Here is a 20,141-nt window from a genome sequence, read left to right on the forward strand (position 1 = left end):
GGTCAGAGAGCAAGGGAAAAGTCTCAGAAATTTGACTATATTGACAAGCAAATAAAAAGTGTAATAGATGTATCAGAAGGTAAAGATGAGACATCTCCTAGAAAGTAGGACCAGAAGAAAAGAAAAGAAAAGGAGACAAAAGGCAAGAAGGTAAAAGATCAGTCCAAGTGCTTCAAAATCTAAGTAACATGAGTTTAGAAAAAAGAGAAGATAACAATTAGAAAGGGAAGAAAGTATCAAAGAAGTAATATAAGAAAATCTCTAGAACTAAGGACTCGAAGTCCCAAGCTAAAAGGATTCACTTTGAATAACCATTATAGTGAATGGAAAAAAAAAAAAAAAGAAAGACTCAAAGGAAGATATATTAACATGACATTTCAGTACCCAGGAAATGAGGAGGTCTATAAAGCTTCCATACTATAATTAAATAAATAAACAAACAGTTTATATATAGGGGGCTTGAGATTTAGCAGCAATACTACAAGCTTAGAATATGATGGAGCAAAGCCTTCAAGTAGTATTTTATAACCCATCAGTATTAACCAGGTTCTCAAGAGAAACAGAGCTAATAGGATACACACATACACATGCGCACACACCCTGGGTGTATGTGTGTATAAGAGGTATATACATACATATATGGGTATGTAAATATACTCTCTGTATAAAAAGTAGTTTATTACAGAAGTTACCTCACACAATTATGGAGGCTACGAAGTCCCAAGATCTGTAGTTGGCAAGCTGGAGACCCAGAAGAGCCAATCTCTCAGACCCAGTCTGAAGTCTGGAAATGACCAGTGTCCCAGCTCAGCAGTCAGGCAGGAGGTGTCCTCTTAATCAGTTGTTTTACTCTGTCGGGTCTATAACTGACCAGATGAAACCTATCCACACTGAGAGAGCAGTCTGCTCTTCTCAGTGTACCCACTCAGATGTTGATATGATCTGGAAAAACCCTCACAGACACACCCAGAACAATGTTTGACCAAATATCTGGGCACGTTGTGGCCCAGTCAGGTTGACATATAAAAATTAGCCATCACACCCTCAAACCATCAGTCAACTTTGAATGTAGTATGAAGACATTTTCAGACATGCAGGGGCTCACCACATTTATGTTCCATACACTGGTTCTCAGAAAACTACTGACTGATGTATTCCATCAAAATAAAGGCATAAATCTAGGAATCCAGGTAAAAAAAAAAAAAAAAAAAAAATGAAGAAAATACCCGGAATGATGGTGAAGGAAATGTGGGTGACAACTCTGTCATAGGCCTAGAGAGAAATCAGGAAATCAGTCAAGGTAGAGTGGGACAAGGGAGTATTCTAAAAGGGGTGCCTTTAAGGAAAGTAAAATATCATGAATAGATTACCTGCTACATTTGACCACGCTGAAGGCATTTACAGTGCTAGCAGGAAGTCTACATGTGCTTAGAAGGAAAAGAAGGAACTGGGGGGGGGGGGTGAAAAACAAGAAAGAAAATGTAATTGTGGCATGCTATATGCCTCAGCTGTGAACAATAATCATTTCAACGTGGGATCTTGATTTAACCAAAAATTTGAACTGTAACTGTATCAGTGGTGTGGGGGAGGAAGAAACGTGTGTGTGCATGTGAGAGAGAACTAGAGAGAGGAGACAGTTATGAGAGACTAACTCCTTCCCATGCTCTCAAGTCAACAGATATCTCCAGCTGAAAAAAAAAATCAAGAAATAACATTATAAGCATATTATTTAGAAATATGGAAGTCAATAGCCAAGGAAGTAGCTGAAAGTATATTAAAGACAGAATATGTAAACAGCAAGGGCACACTAAAGAAAAAGAGCTCAGGGAGCAAGAATTTGGTTCACTGCCATGGGCTGTCCAGTTCCCTTTTGGACACCGGTATTCCGTTCATTCAACTATTCTACGAAGGAGATGACTGCTACGTGTACTGTCTTAGCCTGTTCAGGTTGCTAGAGCAGAATACCATGAACAATAGGAATTTCTCACAGGTCTGGAGGCTGGGAAGACCAAGGTGAAGGTGCTGGCCGACTCATTGTCTGCTGTGGGCCTGCTTCATGGTTCATACACAGCAGTCTTTGCTACAGCCTCATGCAGTGTTTGGAGAGGGGGATCTCTCTATAGGCAGTAACCACTTATAAATCCCTAGTCATCGGAACTCATATTTGGATAATAAGCAAATGGCTCCCTTTCATGTCTAGCCATTTGCTAATTTTTCTACCATTTGGCCATACCAGCTCTCAACTTCTAGCATGTGGGTGACTATAAAAGCCAGGGAGGGGAACGTGAAGATGACTATGCAGGTTCTTATTACAATGAATAATTCATATCTAGACCTAGTGATTAAAGAGAGTCCCAACCCTTAAGATGAAGAAAAGAGCCTTCGGTATAAAGCAAAAGGCCCCAAGTATTCTGAAGGAGTGCTTTAAAGAAAGTTTAGTCTGTTCTATGAGCAAATCCCCCACCAAGAGCGGCGTATGTATTTACATATGCAAAACTCTGAGTGCGTTGGTATGCCTTCTCAATTTATCATTTGTCTATTACAGTTAAATATGAAAGGATTAAATTCCTAGTGATTGCCTTAAAGAATGCTGTGGAAATATATGCCTGGGCTCCTAAACCATATCATAAGTTCATGGCATTTAAGGTAAGCGGGCATGTGATTATCTAAAAAAGATTTTCTTTTTTCTTTTTTGGTTTGTACCAGTTAACAAAGTGGTCTGTCTGGCACATCGACTAGGGCCAATTTTTCTATATATAATAAACCCCTTTTAAAAGTATAGGAACTCTTAGGCTTATTATTCCGAAAGCAAAGACTAAGCACTAATAAATGCCATAAAATATACTGGGGGTGGGAGATGAGTGAATATAAATATAAAATATACTGGGGAATGGGAGAAGAAAAAATTGGGGTGTGCCCTCCTCCATATCAGGTCAACGAATCATCATCTCCTAGGGGCATTTAGTATGGGATGGCTACTAGACAAAGCATTAATTGTGATATTAGGCAATGAGAGTCATTATAAAGGCACCTAACTGGGGTAATCTGGGATAAGTCATCTCAAAAAGGCAGGCCAACCGCAGCACCAAATCTCAAGGATGAACTGTGTCTCCAAATCTTGTCATCCTTATAAGCCTTTTGGGGTAAAGCCCCAACAACTCACATGATGCGCATATATCCCCAGTGCTATTGGACTCCCCTGAAGTAAATACTGAATGTAGTTCCATAAGGAAATGGCTTAGTTTCTCTGCATTCCGCTTTTTCCTTTTTGACCTTATCTGAGTCTAGACCCACCATGGTTGGATTGGTCACCCCTCAGCAGGAGTGGGATGAGGATATGCTAGAGCAGTGGACCCCAGCTCATGAAAGTGGACCCCCAAATGCCAGAAAGACCAGTCTGTGCAGGCACTTGGATGTATACAGAGCTGCAGACTCTATCCGGAGCCCAAGTGAATTTATCATCTGTTCCCTGTCTCTCTCTGCCCGTGTCTCTCATTTTCTTCAGAACACATTGGCCCTCACTTTTTCTCCCCACTCTTGTGGCTTTCATCTTCCTTTGACCCTTGATATATTCTTTCTTGCCGCTTACACCATGTGAGGCCAGAAGGTGCCTTGGGAGCACTATGAGGCACTCTTTGAGGCTGTCTCGTTCCCTTAGTGCAAGGGATGTGATGTTTGTGATGTGCTCGTTTGTGATGTGCTCATGAAGATGGATCCATCGGTGGAAATGGGCTTCCTCCATTCCCCACTTTGATGGAGAGAAAGTTTTAGATTGTATTAGGTTAGTAATAACACTAACACCTAAAATTAAATTGGTGCTGCCATTGTGCCCAAATCTAGGTCCACGAAAGTTTTTCACTCAAGGTCCGGTTTGGATTCCGGTTTGGAAGTTACTACCAGCCTTGGTGCATGAGAGGGTGCAAAAGGCCGTGTTCTGTTTACCACACCCTGCCTGGCAGGAGGACAGTGCAAAAGCCAGGACTGGAACAGGAGGGATGGGAGCCTCCCCTACTGTGAGACTCCACTAGCAAAAGCTGAAGAAAAGGCTCCTTTGGGTGGCAGTGGCATTATAGCTGAGTCACTTGTGGTTTCTTCTCTCCCAGACATCAAGGCCCAGTAAAAGTAGACTGTGCTGAAATAATGGCAAAAGAAAACAGAGGAATGCTTAACAGCTACTTGGGGCTTGGGCTCTGGATTGAAACACATGGAACCTTAATAAATTTGGCTAGAGCTCTCTTTTTTCCTTCCTACTTAAGCTGAACTAGCCAACGTAAGCCATGAGTCTTGTGATGTTCCAGCCTCCCCCTCCCTCCTTTATTGACAATGGTATGTTTAAGAGGTACCAATCTGATGCCCACTCCCTCACTGAAGGAAAATCAGAACCAGAGTGTGCCCATTAATTCTGAACAGACTCAGCACAGAGCTGGTCCAGCTGCCCACCCCGCGCTGTCTCTGAAAGGGTCATGGCCATGTGAGGGCCTGGTGTTCCATGGGAAAGAAAGGGGCCAAAGAGATGGCTGAGCATTCTCCAGAAGGAAAAGGCCAAAAATAAGCAGGAAAGAACAGTGGCACCCAGATGCCAAGTTCTTCAAGGATAACAATGCTGTTGAAATTGACAACTCTAAACCACTTCTCTGCCCTAGAGGACAAGGAGTGGAGAAGGGACCAAAGATGGGTGCTAGACCCTTTCTTCCTCCTAGAGCCAGAATACAAATAGATCTAAAGCTGTAAGAGAAATCCGCTGGCTTTTCAATATAAGAAAGCCAGACATTAACTTCCACCAGGCTGCGGCTAAAAGAAACAATGATTAAGATAACCTCTTTGAATGATGTGGACACTCATGGGGTGCTTTTTAAAGTCTTTTTCAGATCTCCAGCACAAGCCACTACTTGTTGATCTCACAGTAGAAGAAGGTCAAAGATTGAAGGTTATTTTTGGTTCACACACTGGTTTTCATGTAATTGATGTTGATTCAGGAAACTCTTATGATATCTACATACCATCTCATGTAAGTTCTTGAGTTCTACAACAACATGCATGTAGAAAAGGGATTTGTTCTTGCATATTTCTAGTGGAAGTCAAGCTAATTTTTACTAATTGGTACAGCAGATGGACTAAAAAGGCTAAAAGCCATCACTAAATTGACAACGCTTTCAATACATAAAACGTGGGTGTAACTGATCTTTATGAATGCTTGAAACTGAGTAATAGGTAACAGCGATTCTTCACCATTTACTAGACATGTTGTCTTATTGGACTTTGGATTAAAATACATATGACATTTTTCCTTCAGGGGCATAAATTGTGGTTTTTAAGCAAGAGTACAATAGATGACGTCCTATTTTCAGCTTTTGAAGGGAGATGGGTTCATGTGACTCGGGAAGTCAGTCGTCCCCTTTTGCTGTCTTTATTGATCTCTTCATCTTGAGAGGGTGTTGTGTAGTAGAATCAGTCACTGGAGGCTACCCTGGCGCTAGCATGTATTCACTTTGCAACAATGAGCACATTAGAGAGTCTCACCAGTCCTCAGCTTTCCCATCTGTAAAATGGGAATAAAAGGACCTATTGCAGAGGCTTATCATCAGCATTAAATGAAGTAATACCTCTAGATACTTAGCAAAAATCCCTGAAAATTGTTGTATGAACATTACAACACTGGAACACTGCCTAAAACCTGACTGTCAAACAGAAATATGGCCCGTGGTGTCACTTCTTAGGATGGGTGCAGTGTAAGTCATATTTCCTGCACCTGATCCCAAGGCCAACATACAGTAGACACCGTCAGGAGAGTCTGAAGCCTGATCTGTTGCTGATTGGTATTTTGAGAGTTTATAAGCTTTACTGCAAAAAAGTGTGATGATTGAAAAAAACTAGTTTCAGTACATCAAACACACATATGCACATGCATACACACACAAACATAGTCTCTTTCACACATGCACATGTTCCGTGCTGTGTCCTAGCTTTTCACACGTGTGTGCATGTGTACACAGGACAAACAGCTCCCATGCTTGGTGAGGTGACTAGAGCGTCACTGTGATCACCCTCGGTCCTCTCCTCTCCCCGCCAGGCACATAGTGGGTTGCTATGACAGCTTTAGCCCAGGGACCCCGGCCACACTGCATCTCCTCTCCTACAGCAAGTCCATCTACACTGATTCCAGTAGCATGACTTTTTTTAAATGACCAGTCATTTTAAATGTTTTCTCAACAAGCCATTAATTTGGCTTATTCTGTCATTTGGGCACCCAGATAAATAGTCCATGTTGGACACTCAGAGCCTATATGCTGGCATCTGTTTGGGTCCCACCCTTTGACCCTGTGTCACCTATTTCCGTCAGATTCAGCTGGTTTGCATTCCGCTCATCTTTTTTTAGAAGTAGATGGAAGTAGATTTTTTATTGTCCGTGAGACACGGGCTCAAATCCCAGTTCTACCACCAAAGACCAGGGCAGCTCTGCTCAATCTACATTGCCCCTCTGACGTGCACAAGCCTCGCCTCGTCTGTAGAGGACTTTCACCACAGGGAACCCTTCTAAGGACCAGAGATATTGTATGTGAAGAGCCCAGGGTTTAGCACGTAGTAGGTGTTCCCTACTTGCAGTTGTTTTTTTGTAAGAATAAGACATTCTCGACTTAGTGCCTAATTCTGTATTTGTATACCGGGGTATGTGACAGGTCAGTGGTTAAAGTCAGCAAAGCAAAGCAAAATGTCAGTCTCTGGAATGAAAATGGTGGCTGGGGGTGGGGGGAGGGGATCCCCTTTTTTGCCATCTTAGAGATGCATAGCCAAGACGCTGTTGTATTTTTTAAAAGGAATAATGCCTGGCCTTTCTTTGTCTCCTAGATTCAGGGCAATATCACTCCTCATGCCATTGTCATCTTGCCTAAAACAGATGGAATGGAAATGCTTGTTTGCTATGAGGATGAGGGGGTGTATGTAAACACCTATGGCCGGATAACTAAGGATGTGGTGCTCCAATGGGGAGAAATGCCCACGTCCGTGGGTAGGTTAACCATTCCTTATCTCCTTCAGCAGTTACACCCCCCAAATGAAACGAAAGTCAAGAAATGTGAAACAACCATTTGATTCCACCAAAAAAAAAAAAAAAAAAACAAAAAAAAAAAAAAAACAAAAAAACAAAAGTCTGTGAATAACACTTGTAAGACTTGCTTTGTCTGTTTATCTCAAGTTGTTTGTCATTTTTGTGGTTAAGATGTGAACAGATGCTGTGAGTTATTGCCCATCTAATGTTTTTAATGCAGTTTTGGAAATTCCTTTTGACAGCCTACATTCATTCCAATCAGATAATGGGCTGGGGCGAGAAAGCTATTGAGATCCGGTCAGTGGAAACAGGACATTTGGATGGAGTATTTATGCATAAGCGAGCTCAAAGGTTAAAGTTTCTATGTGAAAGAAATGATAAGGTAAATCCGTTTCAACATTTGCATTAGTGTTTGCATTTTAAGAGACCACCAGGTACCTGTGAAACCTTCATTTTCCTCTATACTGATTTGAATCACATCTGTGTTAAACAATCAATATTCTCTTGAAATGGCATTATTTGGTTTGATTCACATGAACCCTCAAAATATATTATTTGCATATTTAAAAAGACATTAAAACTTCTAAGAATTTCTTGTAAACTCTTAGCAACTTTTGTGGCCTGCAGGCCTTATGCTAACTCAGCAGACACCCCAAATTCTCCTACACACGTGGGAGAGTTGGCCCATCGTAAATCACTCACAGTGGGTCAGCTTCACACTCCACTTCGAGACTTTTCACAAAGTCACTATGGGGAACCCAACCCATCACATTATATTCACCTTTAAATGTAAAACATTTGACATGAAGAAATACAAACTTTTAAAAAAATGTCACCCATTCCTTAAGAAATGCTCAGTCGCAAACTCAACTAGTGCCATGTCCTGTGTCATTCCAGCCATGTTTCTTCTGAAGTGTCATAGGGGGACTGTTTTGCAGTGAAATTGGTGGCGTCCGTCTGGCATGATCAGTCACCTCAGAAGGGTACTCTGCAGCAGTGCGGCTTCTCCCTTGCCCTCCCTGTAGACTAACCCAGAGTTTTTAGTCGCTAAGCTGTGCTCATTTGTGAATTCATCCTTTGGGACTATGGCCAACTTAGAAATGCTGTCCCCAAATAGCAGGCCTGAAACACCTAGAATAAAGAATGTGATGGGTTGAACAGACGTACATCTCTTGGTCCATCCTGGTTCCCCAGAGGCCAGACCAGCCTTAGTCCAACCCTGGGGGTGAGTCCAGACTATATTTGACCCTGGCCAGCTACTCTGACCTGGTGCAGTCTGTGTAGACAATAGCTGTGGGTGCTAAGGATGGTTCCAGGGCCTTCCCAGAGTATGCCAGGAAATAGGCCTGACCCCTAGTAAAATTCTAGGCCCAGCGCAATCTCTGGGGATCGATCATAAGACTAGGAGTGATCTCGGTATAAATCCTCACACTTCAGTTCCTTGACGACCCACTCTAGGAAGCCAGTTCTAAGCCATGCCCACACCCACTGGAGCAGGCAGGGACCACACCAGTATCTGGGGCCCAAGGTTCAGAGCCCAGGGTGCACACAGCCGAGAGAACAGCAGCCCTTTCTTCCCCTCCCCCCACCCAGTGTGTTTCCATGGGTCTTCTGTGCTTCCCCATTTTAATTCACTGACCCCAACAGTAGTTATACTTACATATGTAGCATTAGCTGAATGACAAGCATTTCCCCCCAGAACTTCCTAAGAAGTTGTTGTTGGGAGAGACAGCATTCTTCTGAAGGAGTTGTGGAAATGAAGTAGCAGAGACTTTACACTAGTGACAAAAGTAAATGCCTTGGACCAAAGTTTGGTGTTGGCTAACTAAGGGCTAAGCCACAGCCCAGAATATTATTTTCCCAGGGCAGTGGTTCACTGACCTTCAAGCAAGCAGTAACCCAAATTTTGCTTAGTTGTTTGATAAAATGATTTAACAGACCCAGACCTAATGGACTGTGGTTCTGTTTATTAATGCCATCTCTCCTTTGGCTTAGGATATGCCTGCAGCAGCAGACAAGCCAAGAGTTAACTCTTGATATACCAAAGTGAATAAGCATGAAACAACTTACCCTATCTGATCACACCATTTTTTTTAATTTAAAAAATTGATAACTGAAGTTGTATAGTAGTCGATAGATCCAAAATTCTGCCCCTCCCCTGACCTTGGGAATTTGAAAGGATTCTCTAAAGGCCTCAAGTCTGCCCTATCGTCATTATGGGGGAAAGAAGGGAAGCCTCTATGGTTTTCCAGAGATTAACAAAGGACCTGTTGTGTCCTAGGCCCCAAATCTAGCACATTACCTAGCATGAAACTCCCTTTTAAAATATGAGCATCCTCAGGGATGTTGCCAATCAAGATATAGCCCCTCCCATGTTCCTGAAGGTCCGTACCATAATACATAACAGTCACAATCAAAGCAATCAAGTCAGGAGTGTTTACAGAGGATGCACTGTATTCAAAGGCACTTTTATAAACACCAGCCATTGAGTCTTAAGAGCGGACACATGGCAAGGATAGGACATGTGAGAGGAAATGGATGGACGGTTGAAGAAAAGAGGAAAAGAAACCATGCAGTTGAACTAACTTCTTTTTAATTTCAAACAGGTATTTTTTGCATCCGTGCGATCTGGAGGAAGTAGCCAAGTGTTTTTCATGACCCTCAACAGAAATTCCATGATGAACTGGTAACAGAAGAGCACTTGGCACTTATCTTCATGGCGTTGTTTCTAATTAAAAAGAACATAACTCATGTGGACTTATGCCAGTCTAGAGGCAGAATCAGAAGGCTTGGTTGAACATACCGCTTTCCCCTCTTCCTCTCCCCCAACCCGTCCTAGTACAGTCCACAGTCCATCTTTCAGTGTTGCAGCCTGGTTGAGAAGGAGAGAAAAAGGTGGCAGGAATTTCCAGGAGATCCCCAAGAATGCTGCGTTGTTTGTGGACAAAGATGGACCATGTGCCCTTCGGAGTTAGGGATAGAAACAAATATTGTGTGCTCTTATGATTAAGCTGTGTTATGGTGGGTTTTGAGTTTTGTTTTTGTTTTGTTTTTCTACCTTTTTTCTTTATCCCCTTACTTTGTAAGAATGGGGAGAGAGTGCATACTGAGAAGATGAGTCTGTTTTTAATTCTGTCTGCCTGCTAGCTATGACTATACGATATGTTGTAAAATTTCCAATTTCAAATGGTGAGAGACAGCACAATAAATGTACCTTATCTCCTTACACTGAAGGCCATAATTGCATAGTGGGGTAATTTTAGAACTCTTTTGCCTTCACCAACCCAAAGGTTGCTTTTTGATAGCAACTGGCTAATGAATTTTTAAAAGAGAAGAAAAATACTAGTTTTCCCCTCTTTGGGGAAATAGATTTTAAATGGCTAAACTACTAGCCTTAGACTAATAAAATCAACTACCATTTTTGTGAGTCTGACAGGCCCTATTTTTATATGGCCCTGTGCAGAATGGAATGTGTTGAATGGGATAGTAGTGCCATTGAGTTGAGTTGGCTCTAGCGATTGAGGGACTCTGTAACACAACTTTCCCTCAGCTATTATGCAACAGATCAGGGCAAAAGATGGGATGACTGACGGGGTTGGACAAAAAGAGCTTCTGGGAAACAAACTAAAAAAAAAAATTTATATATTATATCCGTATATATATATACATAAATAAATATATATATATATACACACACATTCTTTTTTTAATGCACAAAGCCTCTAGCAAAGAGGTCACTGGCTTTGGGCTTCATTAGGAGTAAGACTGTTGAGTTCTTTCTGGGAATTGGGGAGTGAATGACATCCAGACTCTAGTCATTCCCAGCTTTCTCCTGAGGGTGCCACTTTCTCAAGATGAAAACTGTGACTGAAAAAATAATAATAATAAATGTTTCTGAGCTGCCTGTGTTCTCTCTGGGTTGGTGAGAGAAGGGACTAGACTACTAAGCCTGCCTGAGACACAGCAGGCATCATTGGTTCAGAGTTTATAGAACTTAAAAGCAAGGCTTTGGCCAGAATTCTGAGACCCTAATCATTTTCCCTTCCTCCAAATTACCCAACATACGGTAAACAACATTTGTGCAGAGATATGTATGTATTTAGTTCAGGTTGACTTGTGTCCTTATAAACTCTTACTCGGATGATTTTGAACTTTGACGTGACTGTCTGGGTTTTTTTTTTTTCCAAAGCTACAAGCATGGCCACCTGTGGTATCGAGGTGTTGCAAAACGATATGTGTTGCGCTTCCTGTTTTAACCTACCTCGTTTCGTTTGTTTTGTTTCACTGTTCATCACAGCAGTGTTATCTCCAGGAGACATATAGAGAGCTCAACTGGCAATCTCGCGTGTATTTCCTACTTTTTAAACAAAACAGTAGTTGACCAAATTGTTCTTCAAAAATTTTTTAAAAATCCAACTTCAACAAAAACTAATGTGACTTGCTTCTGGAGAAAGCAATTCCTGTAAACAGATTTTTGTATTTCTTGAAGTCTGTGATCCTACTGATTTTTGCCTAAATACATTAGCAGCTGATGTACTATTAATGAGAACGAAATAGACTTAGGAAAATGGAGCCATTTCAATCTGGTGGTTTGGGTAAAAGGGGGAAGGGCAGGGGAATTGTTGCAGTTTCTGAAGTAGGTGATTATGGCCCTCCTGTAGTGGTAGTTCTCATAGCATCATTTCCATTTGAAACAGGTAACACACAGTAATGGAATTGGGGATTACCTTCAGGCGATCACTGAGATGTCCTCATCAAGGTCCCTTTAGCTCTCAAAAGCAATGAAATCCTCCCGTTCTCATTTTTACTGCTATGGCTCTGCTGATGAACAATACTATCTTCACAAATTCCATGCAACAAATTCAGCAATAACTTTTTGGATTGAATTTAGCAACTACTGTAATTGGATGCGGATGTGGACAAAATATATTGATTTGGGTCTCATTCCCAAATGTGATTGCCACCAGCTCTTTATATCGCTGCTGTGGTATCTTAAACCAGAAGCTTCTTTAAATTATGTTGCAAACTGATCTTTGTTTTTATGTTATGTTTTGTTTTGATTTCTAAGTGATGAGTTCGAAACACACAGCTTTAAATGATTTTTTTATTGTGGGATTTTGGGTACAGTTAAGAAATAAAAGGGAATCATTGTGTTTAAACATAAGGTAGTTTGTGAATGTATTTTTTAAAATCTAGAGTCATTGAAACAAAACTCATAAAAACAATATTAATGCAGTCTTGTTTACAGTATGTACAGTGACATAACATAGAACATGAGCTTTTTCTGGTGCCAACAATAAAACACAGACGTTAAACATCAAGCCATGCCTTTCTATATTTTTGTACAAATAGTTTACATGGAGTACAAGGCAAAACTAAATTTAAAAGGGCCTCTAACAAAGCTGTGTTCCTTAACAGATATCTAAAAACTTCCCTGTAGCTTTTATCTTCAAAAATACATTCTCTTCCATCAGGACAGGCCCCAGGCCTGACACACTGAGACCCCAGTTGTGCTGAGTATTTCAGACTATTATGGTTCATAGCAATTCCCAGTTTTCTGGTTTGCTAATCTTCTTTCTTCCTTCCTTTTTTTTTTTTTTTTTAATGGTGGGGGGAGGGTTGTGCTTTTTGTCCATCTTAATAGCACCCTAGTAAAAATTTCTTTAATTTTTTAAACTAATTAGTTTTCAGTGTTTAGTTTTAGTTCTTCCCAGAGGGGATTTTGTTTATGGAATTGGCTCATTTTATTTTTGTTGTTCTACAAAGTGAAACTGAGCCCTTGCCCCAAAGTAATTTTCTCGAGATCTTTTCAGGACTTACTGCTCTAAATTGATCATCATACTATAAAATCCGTGGAGCCTGCCCAAACCATAGTCTTGGTTCAGGTTCTGACAGGTGACCATCATTTTGGGGTGCCAGTGAGGGGGAAAATAGTGTGAATTCCCGCGTCCATACTGCAGAAACAGAAGACCTCTAAGATCTCCGTTCAAACAGTGAGCGTTCTCCCCGTGCGGGTTACACCCCGGCTGTTGCCAGTGCACAGGGTATGAATGCAGACAGCTTGCACTGAGTTCCACACAGAATCAATGGCTCTGGTTATATAAGATGACGCGATTTTTCTTGAAGACTTAAATGATGCTTCAAGAAGACCTACAGCTATTTCAACAGTATAGATCAAGGTCCAGATGAAATCCCACAAGGTCACCTGGACAGGGACTCCATTTTTCTAATACAATGGCATTGCTTTCTAAGATACATTTCTTACATACTTGGCATCAAGTACATATTTTTAAAAAGCATCTTCATTCCTGGTTGTCAAGACTTACTAACAGTTTTCTGTCTGCTCTTGTGACTCATTGGTCATTGGTGTCTCTGGTCCCTCTTGTGCGGTAGATTAGACAGAGATGTGAAATTCAGGTCGGAACCCTTTTGGTTTTGTCCACTGCCAGACAAAGAAGTGCCTGAAGTCTGACCTCCCATTCCATGAAGTTTAAAAAAAAAGGGGAGGGGGGTTCTTTATTATTATGTGTACCAGTTCTTGTCACTGTATTCTGGAAATGTGGAAGAGCTCTTTGTGTCGATAGTGTGTGCTGTCCTTGGAAGTCTGCTTGAACAGGCATCACTGCATTTGTGCTGATCGCTTTAAGATATGAAATGTGCTACCTTATTTTTAAGAAAGAAAAAAAATTTTTTTTTTTTAACCCACTGGAGGAAAACAGAAAAATAACCACAACACACTGGTAACAATTCTGAATCATCTTCCCAAGCCCCTGATGTTCCCAAATCCTTTCTGATACTAAGTTCTGGCCCTCTCAACAGTTTCTGTGAATGATCAGTTATCTTTTAGTTCATTCCTCAAAAGTCTGAATCTGACCAAATCAAATGAAGCATAACAAACAAATCTATAACTGGTCTCCCTTGAGACTACATAGTCACAATGTAAAAATCCAAAAATCTAAATGTGATTTCATTTACCTGCTAATATTTCTCAAATGCCACTACATTTTGGCTTTGATGAGTATAGTAGTATCAGGAACCCTAAGGTGTGCTGTCCTTTCATGAGCCTCAAAATGGTATAAACTGAACTCTTCTCAGAAGCCCCAGCAAAGAAGAAAATCCATTGAGAACTTTCAGGTTCAAAACTGACCATCGGTACATTTCTACCAAGCATTTTTCAAGTGTTGTTTGAGTTCCATACGGTATCATTGTTCTGGGAATTTTTCCACGGGCAACGAGAAGATTAAAAAAAAAAAAATGGCATAGTGTTAAACTGTAGGGGACCCTAACTCTCTGTTGCAAACTTAATTGTAGGCCTGCCATTCCAGGAAGTGCCAGAATGCGGCAAAACTAAAATCCCCACAGAAGTGTGTTTTTAAACAGAAGTCCCTGGATACGTTTTTTGAGATATTTTAAATTCAGATCAAAATCTTGGACTCTGTGTCCACGAGGCCAAACATTTGGATGAAGACTAAGCAACACAGTTAGAAATAGAAATGTTCTAAAGATTACAGAGTTTTGACTTTGCATAGGTATCTTCAAACTAACTCAACTCCTCACATGAGGGTTTGGTTTTGATGGTTTATTTTTACCATCAGTGGGAGGCATCGCACTACTGAGCCCGAGCAAAGGCTGGTAGAGAGGTGAGTTTTTGTTTCCAGCAGTGGGTCATTCTGTGTACATAGCAAATGTCCATGCCCCAGTTGCACCTTCCTCTTAATCTCTTACCCTGGGGTTAGTGTGGAGGAATAGTAATATTGTATCATGCTTTGTATAAAAACCTCAGTTATTACCCTGAATCAGAATTTCAACTGTTAGGTGACAGCAAGAAATCACAGCAAGGGGGAAAAAAGATGACAGCTCGGATGAACTTTAAAATTGGATGTTGTGAAACTATTTTTGTGCATTTTAGCGTTCTTATTTACGATGTCAGCAGAACCATAGAGATGCCAAGTTTACAAGATTGGGAAGGGAGGCTGTCATTCTGCTATGCCTACAAGTGTCTACATTGTTGAAATCTTCAGTTTTCTAAAGTGTTTCACATTGTCAAAAATATGCTCAAACTGGGTAAGTCTTACCTGTGTTAAGGTATAAAAGAAAATATTCTTGGCATCTTTTCTAGTCTGAACCTTTTGGGTACTTTCCAGTATTTCTTTCCTGCATACAAAAAGCCTTCAGTTTTTGTGCATAGTTGTTCTGAGCAATAGTTAGAAATGATTTGGTGGGTTCTAAGCCAGGGTTTTCCCATAGAGTCACTGCCACGCCTTGGGATATATTATGTTATCTCTGTCAAAATGTGAGTAATAAAGCATTAATAGTTGCAGGATGCCTGCTTGTTCCTCATTGTCACTTCCAGACTATTCTCCGTCCCTCCTAAACACGCAACGCTTTAAAACTCTTGCCATCAACCTACAAAGTCCTACTTCCCTTCCAGCCCTCCCTCGCAGTGCTTAAGTATTTTCAGGTTTTGACTCACCGTCACCGGCTCCGACACCACCCCTCCTTAATGCTTGGTGGATTCATTATCCACTTGGACAAGCCTGGAAATACCCGGGTTTCTCAGTTTCCTGGTCTTGTCCAGTGAAACATACTACCAATTACTACACTTAATTCAAAGTGGGTGGCTCCTCCTATTTGCTCTGGGTACCTCCCCTGCAACCTCCCCTAACAAAGGCCACTGGCCCAACAATTCCTTCCCTCTCCTGATTCACCACTTTCCCCCATCCGACTGGAGGATTTCATGACATTCATGCTGCTATCTCTTATTTTACAAACACTCACCTTGACCACCTTACTCTACCATCGTATTTATCTGCTCCCCTTCACAGCAAAACCCGTCAGAGGGAAATATGTATACTTACTGTCTTCAGCAACCCCCCCCCCTTGGTCTCTTGTACCAACTTAAATCAGGCTTTCATCCCCACCATAATAGATATTGCTGAGAAAAATGTGATCTCCATGCTGTTAAATGCAATGGTTGGGTTTCTGGCTTTATGCTTTTGACTTTGCTGCAGTCTTGAACACAGTGAATAAAAACTTCCTGAAATACTTCCTCAGCTCTGGAATATCCCTCCTGTTCTCTCGTGTCTCTAGCCAATCTTTCTTGGTCTCCATTGCCAAGTTCCTGGAGTGCCCAGCCCTGAACATTCCCTCTCTAAATGATCTTTTCCAGTGTTGGGACTCTATCCACTGAAACACCCACATTTTTGACTCCAGCTCTAACCTCTTTCCTGAATGCCAGAGTTCTATGTCTGACTTCCTACTTGATATCTTCACTTGGGTATGTAGTTGTGATCTCCAACTCAACATGTCCAAAACTAAACTAATTTGCTCCCCCACCCACCATTCTACTCCCATCACATATGTCCTATGTCAGTAAACAACTCCATTCTTCCAGACCAGAAAATCTTATAGTTACCTTTAAATTTTCTTTTAAATACCACATATAATCCATGGGGGGAGGGGGATTTGTTTTTCCTTGCTTCAGAATATATCTACAATCCATGATATGAGTCCATGCTACATCTTGCCTGGGATGACACTTTTTTTTTTTTTTTTTATGATTGTATTTATTTGACAGACAGAGATCACAAGTAGGCAGGGAGGCAGGCAGAGAGAGGGGGGAAGCAGGCTCCTCGCTGAGCAGAGAGCCTGATGCAGGGCTCAATCCCAGGACCCTGAGATCATGACCTGAGCCGAAGGCAGAGGCTTAACCCACGGAGCCCACCCAGGTGCCCCAACACTTTTAAAAACATACACAGGTTATGGCACTTTTCTGCTCAGGTCAGTAATGTCTTCCCAACTCCCACTCCTTACACTCTCTCTAAAGCCCTCATAAATCTGACCAATCCTTTGCCCCAACTCCAACCACTACTACCACTTCTCTGACCCCATCTACTGTCTCTCTAGTTCATTTGCTCCAACACACTGCCCTTGCTTTATCCAGAACACTCCTGAAGAGTGCTCTTGTCTCAGGGTCTTAGCCCTGGCTGCTTCCTCTGTCTGGGCATCTCTTCTCCCACACCTCTGCGTGACTTGCTCCTCCTTTCCTTTAGGTCCCACACAAATATTCCTTTACTGTCAGAGACATATACAATCTGTAATTGCTCCCTCATTTTCTGCTTTATTGCTTTTCATAGAGCTTATCAGTGTCTACTTTGGTCATTGGCCTCGCTCCAATCCTTCGTAGAACAGCTGACAAACAGTAGATGTATTTATCAGATGAATTAATAAAAGAAGGAAAATAAACAATAACAGAGTTCTGGCATTGAAAAAAGCTATAGAACTATATGCTCATTTTACTTCAACATCAAAACAATAAGCTGTGTCCAAAGTTCATATCATAAAAGCACTAGAGTTTGCTTTCATGTAGAGAACAGAAAGCCCTATGATCTTCTTTCCTGGAAGGCTACTGTGGATGGAAAATACCTGACTGTGATCCTGGCTGTACTTTCTCCATGAAGCATCTTCACAGGCCAAGCTGCAGGGCTGGAGGAGAGACTGTCATATAGAACCTGCAGAAAAGAAGCATTTCAAAACTCATATTTATACAGATAATGATCCGTCTCGAGCTCCTGGTACTGCAGAGTTACTGGAATGGGAAGAGGATTCTACATTTTGTTTCCTGGTCTAAATGTTTAAAAATGGCAACCGTTTCTTTTTCCTGAAACAAGAAATAAACAACAGGAAATGTATCCCCCTGCCCAAGGCAGCTTCAAGAAAACCCAACGACGTTTGGGTCTTATCATTTGTCCAAGCGAATGCCAGGCTCGCGCCAGGCAGCTCTAACTTCTGTATATATCCATCCAGCACCAATGGGTGCTGTTGTATGGTCTCATTTAGGAAACTGAAACATGCCTTCTGACAAATGTATTGCTTCACTCAGTCTTGTAAAGGGCACAACTTGTAGTTTTGATCTGTTCCATTATGTATTTTCCTGCTCACTTAATAAAAGAACATTTAAAAATAAAGGAAAAGGATGATGAAGTGACATAATATGAAGCACTATAACAATGAAATAACTTTTTTGCTCTTTTATTATTATCTGTGTCTTTTCACAAATCTGTCAAGATGAAGGATAATGTGTAATTCATCCTAAATAGCCAGGGTCAAGGTTTTGATCAACCTTTTCCAGGACCAAAGCCACCTGGGGATTCCATGGTGCTTAGCTGCAGATTCCTGAAGTTCTTTATAAAATAAATAAGGCACCAGGGTTTCAGTTACAGATGGAGCACGTGAAACAGATCCTGGGGAATGCCCAAGGTGTTGCTGTAAAAAGAGCCTTCCATAATTTATGTGAAAAAGCATTTTGGAGTTTGGTTTTCTTTAAAACTGAATATCACCAGCCTCCATGTGTTCTCATATTTCTCTAAGCAACTAAGTCCAAGTTCTGTGACAACCACAGTGTGACAGGGGGTCACCTCTCCCCTCCCCAGAATCATCATCCTGGTTTCCAGAATTCAAAGTTAATTTATCAGAGGATATCATGAAAATATGGATTAGCAACATTATTGTATGACCGGATTTTTCAGCCCTATACCCAGTGCTCCATGATCTCAGGTTATCTTGTATTACTAACCTCCCTTAGTAAAGTAGATGACAGTTGGAAGATGAAAGAATTTAGAACCAGAAGGCATCCCTGGAGCAAAAAGAATCAGCATAGCCTTCAGATAAACCTGAGGCTTTTCGCCCCCTCTCCTCCTTCCTCACTGGAACAGCCATTCATAATCCACCAGTCCAAGGCAAAATGATTAGAATGGATAACATAGTGAATTCTCCCTAAAGCTCATTCAAAGACACTCTTATCTGGAGACAACATGCTTTGATCGTATAGTGATAAGATGTATTTGAGAGCTGATGCTGATAATATGTATAGCTGTTCATTTTATTAAATGTTCAAGTTTGGGTTTGGGGAGTGGGAATGGAGTTGGTCTTGGGAATTCTGGGGGTGTTTGGGGGCAGTGGTTAGTTTTTGTTTTGACCCATGGTTCTAGTCCGGCAAAATTGAAAGTTGTCAGCCTTTCTGCAGGTCCTCACGAGATTTGGGCTTGAATTAGGGAGGCTTTCGTTTTGTTTTCCAAATTTTTCTGCTAAGTAAAATCCCCAAAAAAGGTGATAATGACTGCTCCAGAGTACTTACAAAAGTCCAGATCTTTTTTCAGTATAGAAATGTACTAACCATCTCAAAAATTGATGGGATAAATATTTTTAAATGCATGGGGGGGACCAGCATATTCCAGCACCAGGAGCAAAGCAGATGCTCCCCCTGGTGTCCGTGATTCAGACTTACAGTGCTGGCTTCCTCAAAGTAAATCAGTGGTGGTTAAACTGAGGCAGAAATCGGGCCACTCCCACGGGCTGCTGTGCAGTCACAGAAGGGACATTCTGTGAGGGGGAAGACACCGCAAAACACGAATGCTATCAGCTAACTGCATCCGAGCCACCTATCAGCCTGTGGTTCCCAATCTTCTCAAAAATGATGACCTCCTTCATAACCGTAACAGGAAACTGAAAAGCAGCAAGAAGTTCAGTAACACTTTCAAATGAAGCTGCATTTTGCAAGTAACATTCATCTGAAAAAAGTACTAAGATGTATGAATCTTTTGTTTAGTGTACGAACAATGTTTGGTATACCCATGGGTTACTGGACCCCTTGTTATATAGTTCCACATCCTAAGCCCTGCTGAGGTCCCTGATCCATAATTTAGAAAATGTAACTGTAAACATTTTCCCTAGGAACCCCCATTTGCGCCTTTGTTTTGTTTTATGGCAATGTTTTATGTGGATATGTTAATGGTCATTGGTTTTGTTCATCTTAATTAAGGCTGCCCTTCTCACCTTTGGGTATAAGAGAACTAAGAGTGATAATTTGACTTCTTCTTTGCCGATTTGGATGCCTTTAATTTCCTTTTGTTGTCTGATTGCTGAGGCTAGGACCTCTAGTACGATGTTGAATAGCAGTGGTGATAATGGACATCCCTGCCGTGTTCCTGACCTTAGCGGAAAAGCTTTCAGTTTTTCTCCATTGAGAATGATATTTGCGGTGGGTTTTTCATAGATGGCTTTGATGATATTGAGGTATGTGCCCTCTATCCCTACA

The 20,141-nt window shown here is 41.3% G+C and overlaps 1 protein-coding gene and 1 long non-coding RNA gene across 5 annotated transcripts in view; one reads left to right on the forward strand and one right to left on the reverse strand.

Moving 5' to 3' along the window:
• TNIK (TRAF2 and NCK interacting kinase) overlaps positions 1 to 10,271 on the forward strand; it is a 378,721-nt gene extending 368,450 nt beyond the window's left edge. For all 4 annotated transcript variants that reach the window (XM_059391550.1, XM_059391551.1, XM_059391552.1 and 1 more), the window contains 5 exons: positions 2,546 to 2,646; positions 4,859 to 5,008; positions 6,847 to 7,006; positions 7,288 to 7,427; positions 9,652 to 10,271. In XM_059391550.1, the coding sequence (XP_059247533.1) occupies positions 2,546 to 2,646; positions 4,859 to 5,008; positions 6,847 to 7,006; positions 7,288 to 7,427; positions 9,652 to 9,735 (635 nt within the window). In that variant the 3' untranslated portion in view covers positions 9,736 to 10,271. The remainder of the gene's footprint in view (positions 1 to 2,545; positions 2,647 to 4,858; positions 5,009 to 6,846; positions 7,007 to 7,287; positions 7,428 to 9,651) is intronic.
• A 2,084-nt stretch (positions 10,272 to 12,355) lies between these two features.
• The window catches only part of LOC132012051 (uncharacterized), a 49,544-nt gene continuing 41,758 nt past the window's right edge, over positions 12,356 to 20,141 (reverse strand). Inside the window, exon 2 of the long non-coding RNA XR_009402510.1 lies at positions 12,356 to 17,556. This is a non-coding gene — a long non-coding RNA (uncharacterized LOC132012051). The remainder of the gene's footprint in view (positions 17,557 to 20,141) is intronic.

The sequence above is a fragment of the Mustela nigripes genome, chromosome 2 (genome assembly GCF_022355385.1).
Source record: "Mustela nigripes isolate SB6536 chromosome 2, MUSNIG.SB6536, whole genome shotgun sequence".
Taxonomy (NCBI): Eukaryota; Metazoa; Chordata; class Mammalia; order Carnivora; family Mustelidae; genus Mustela; species Mustela nigripes.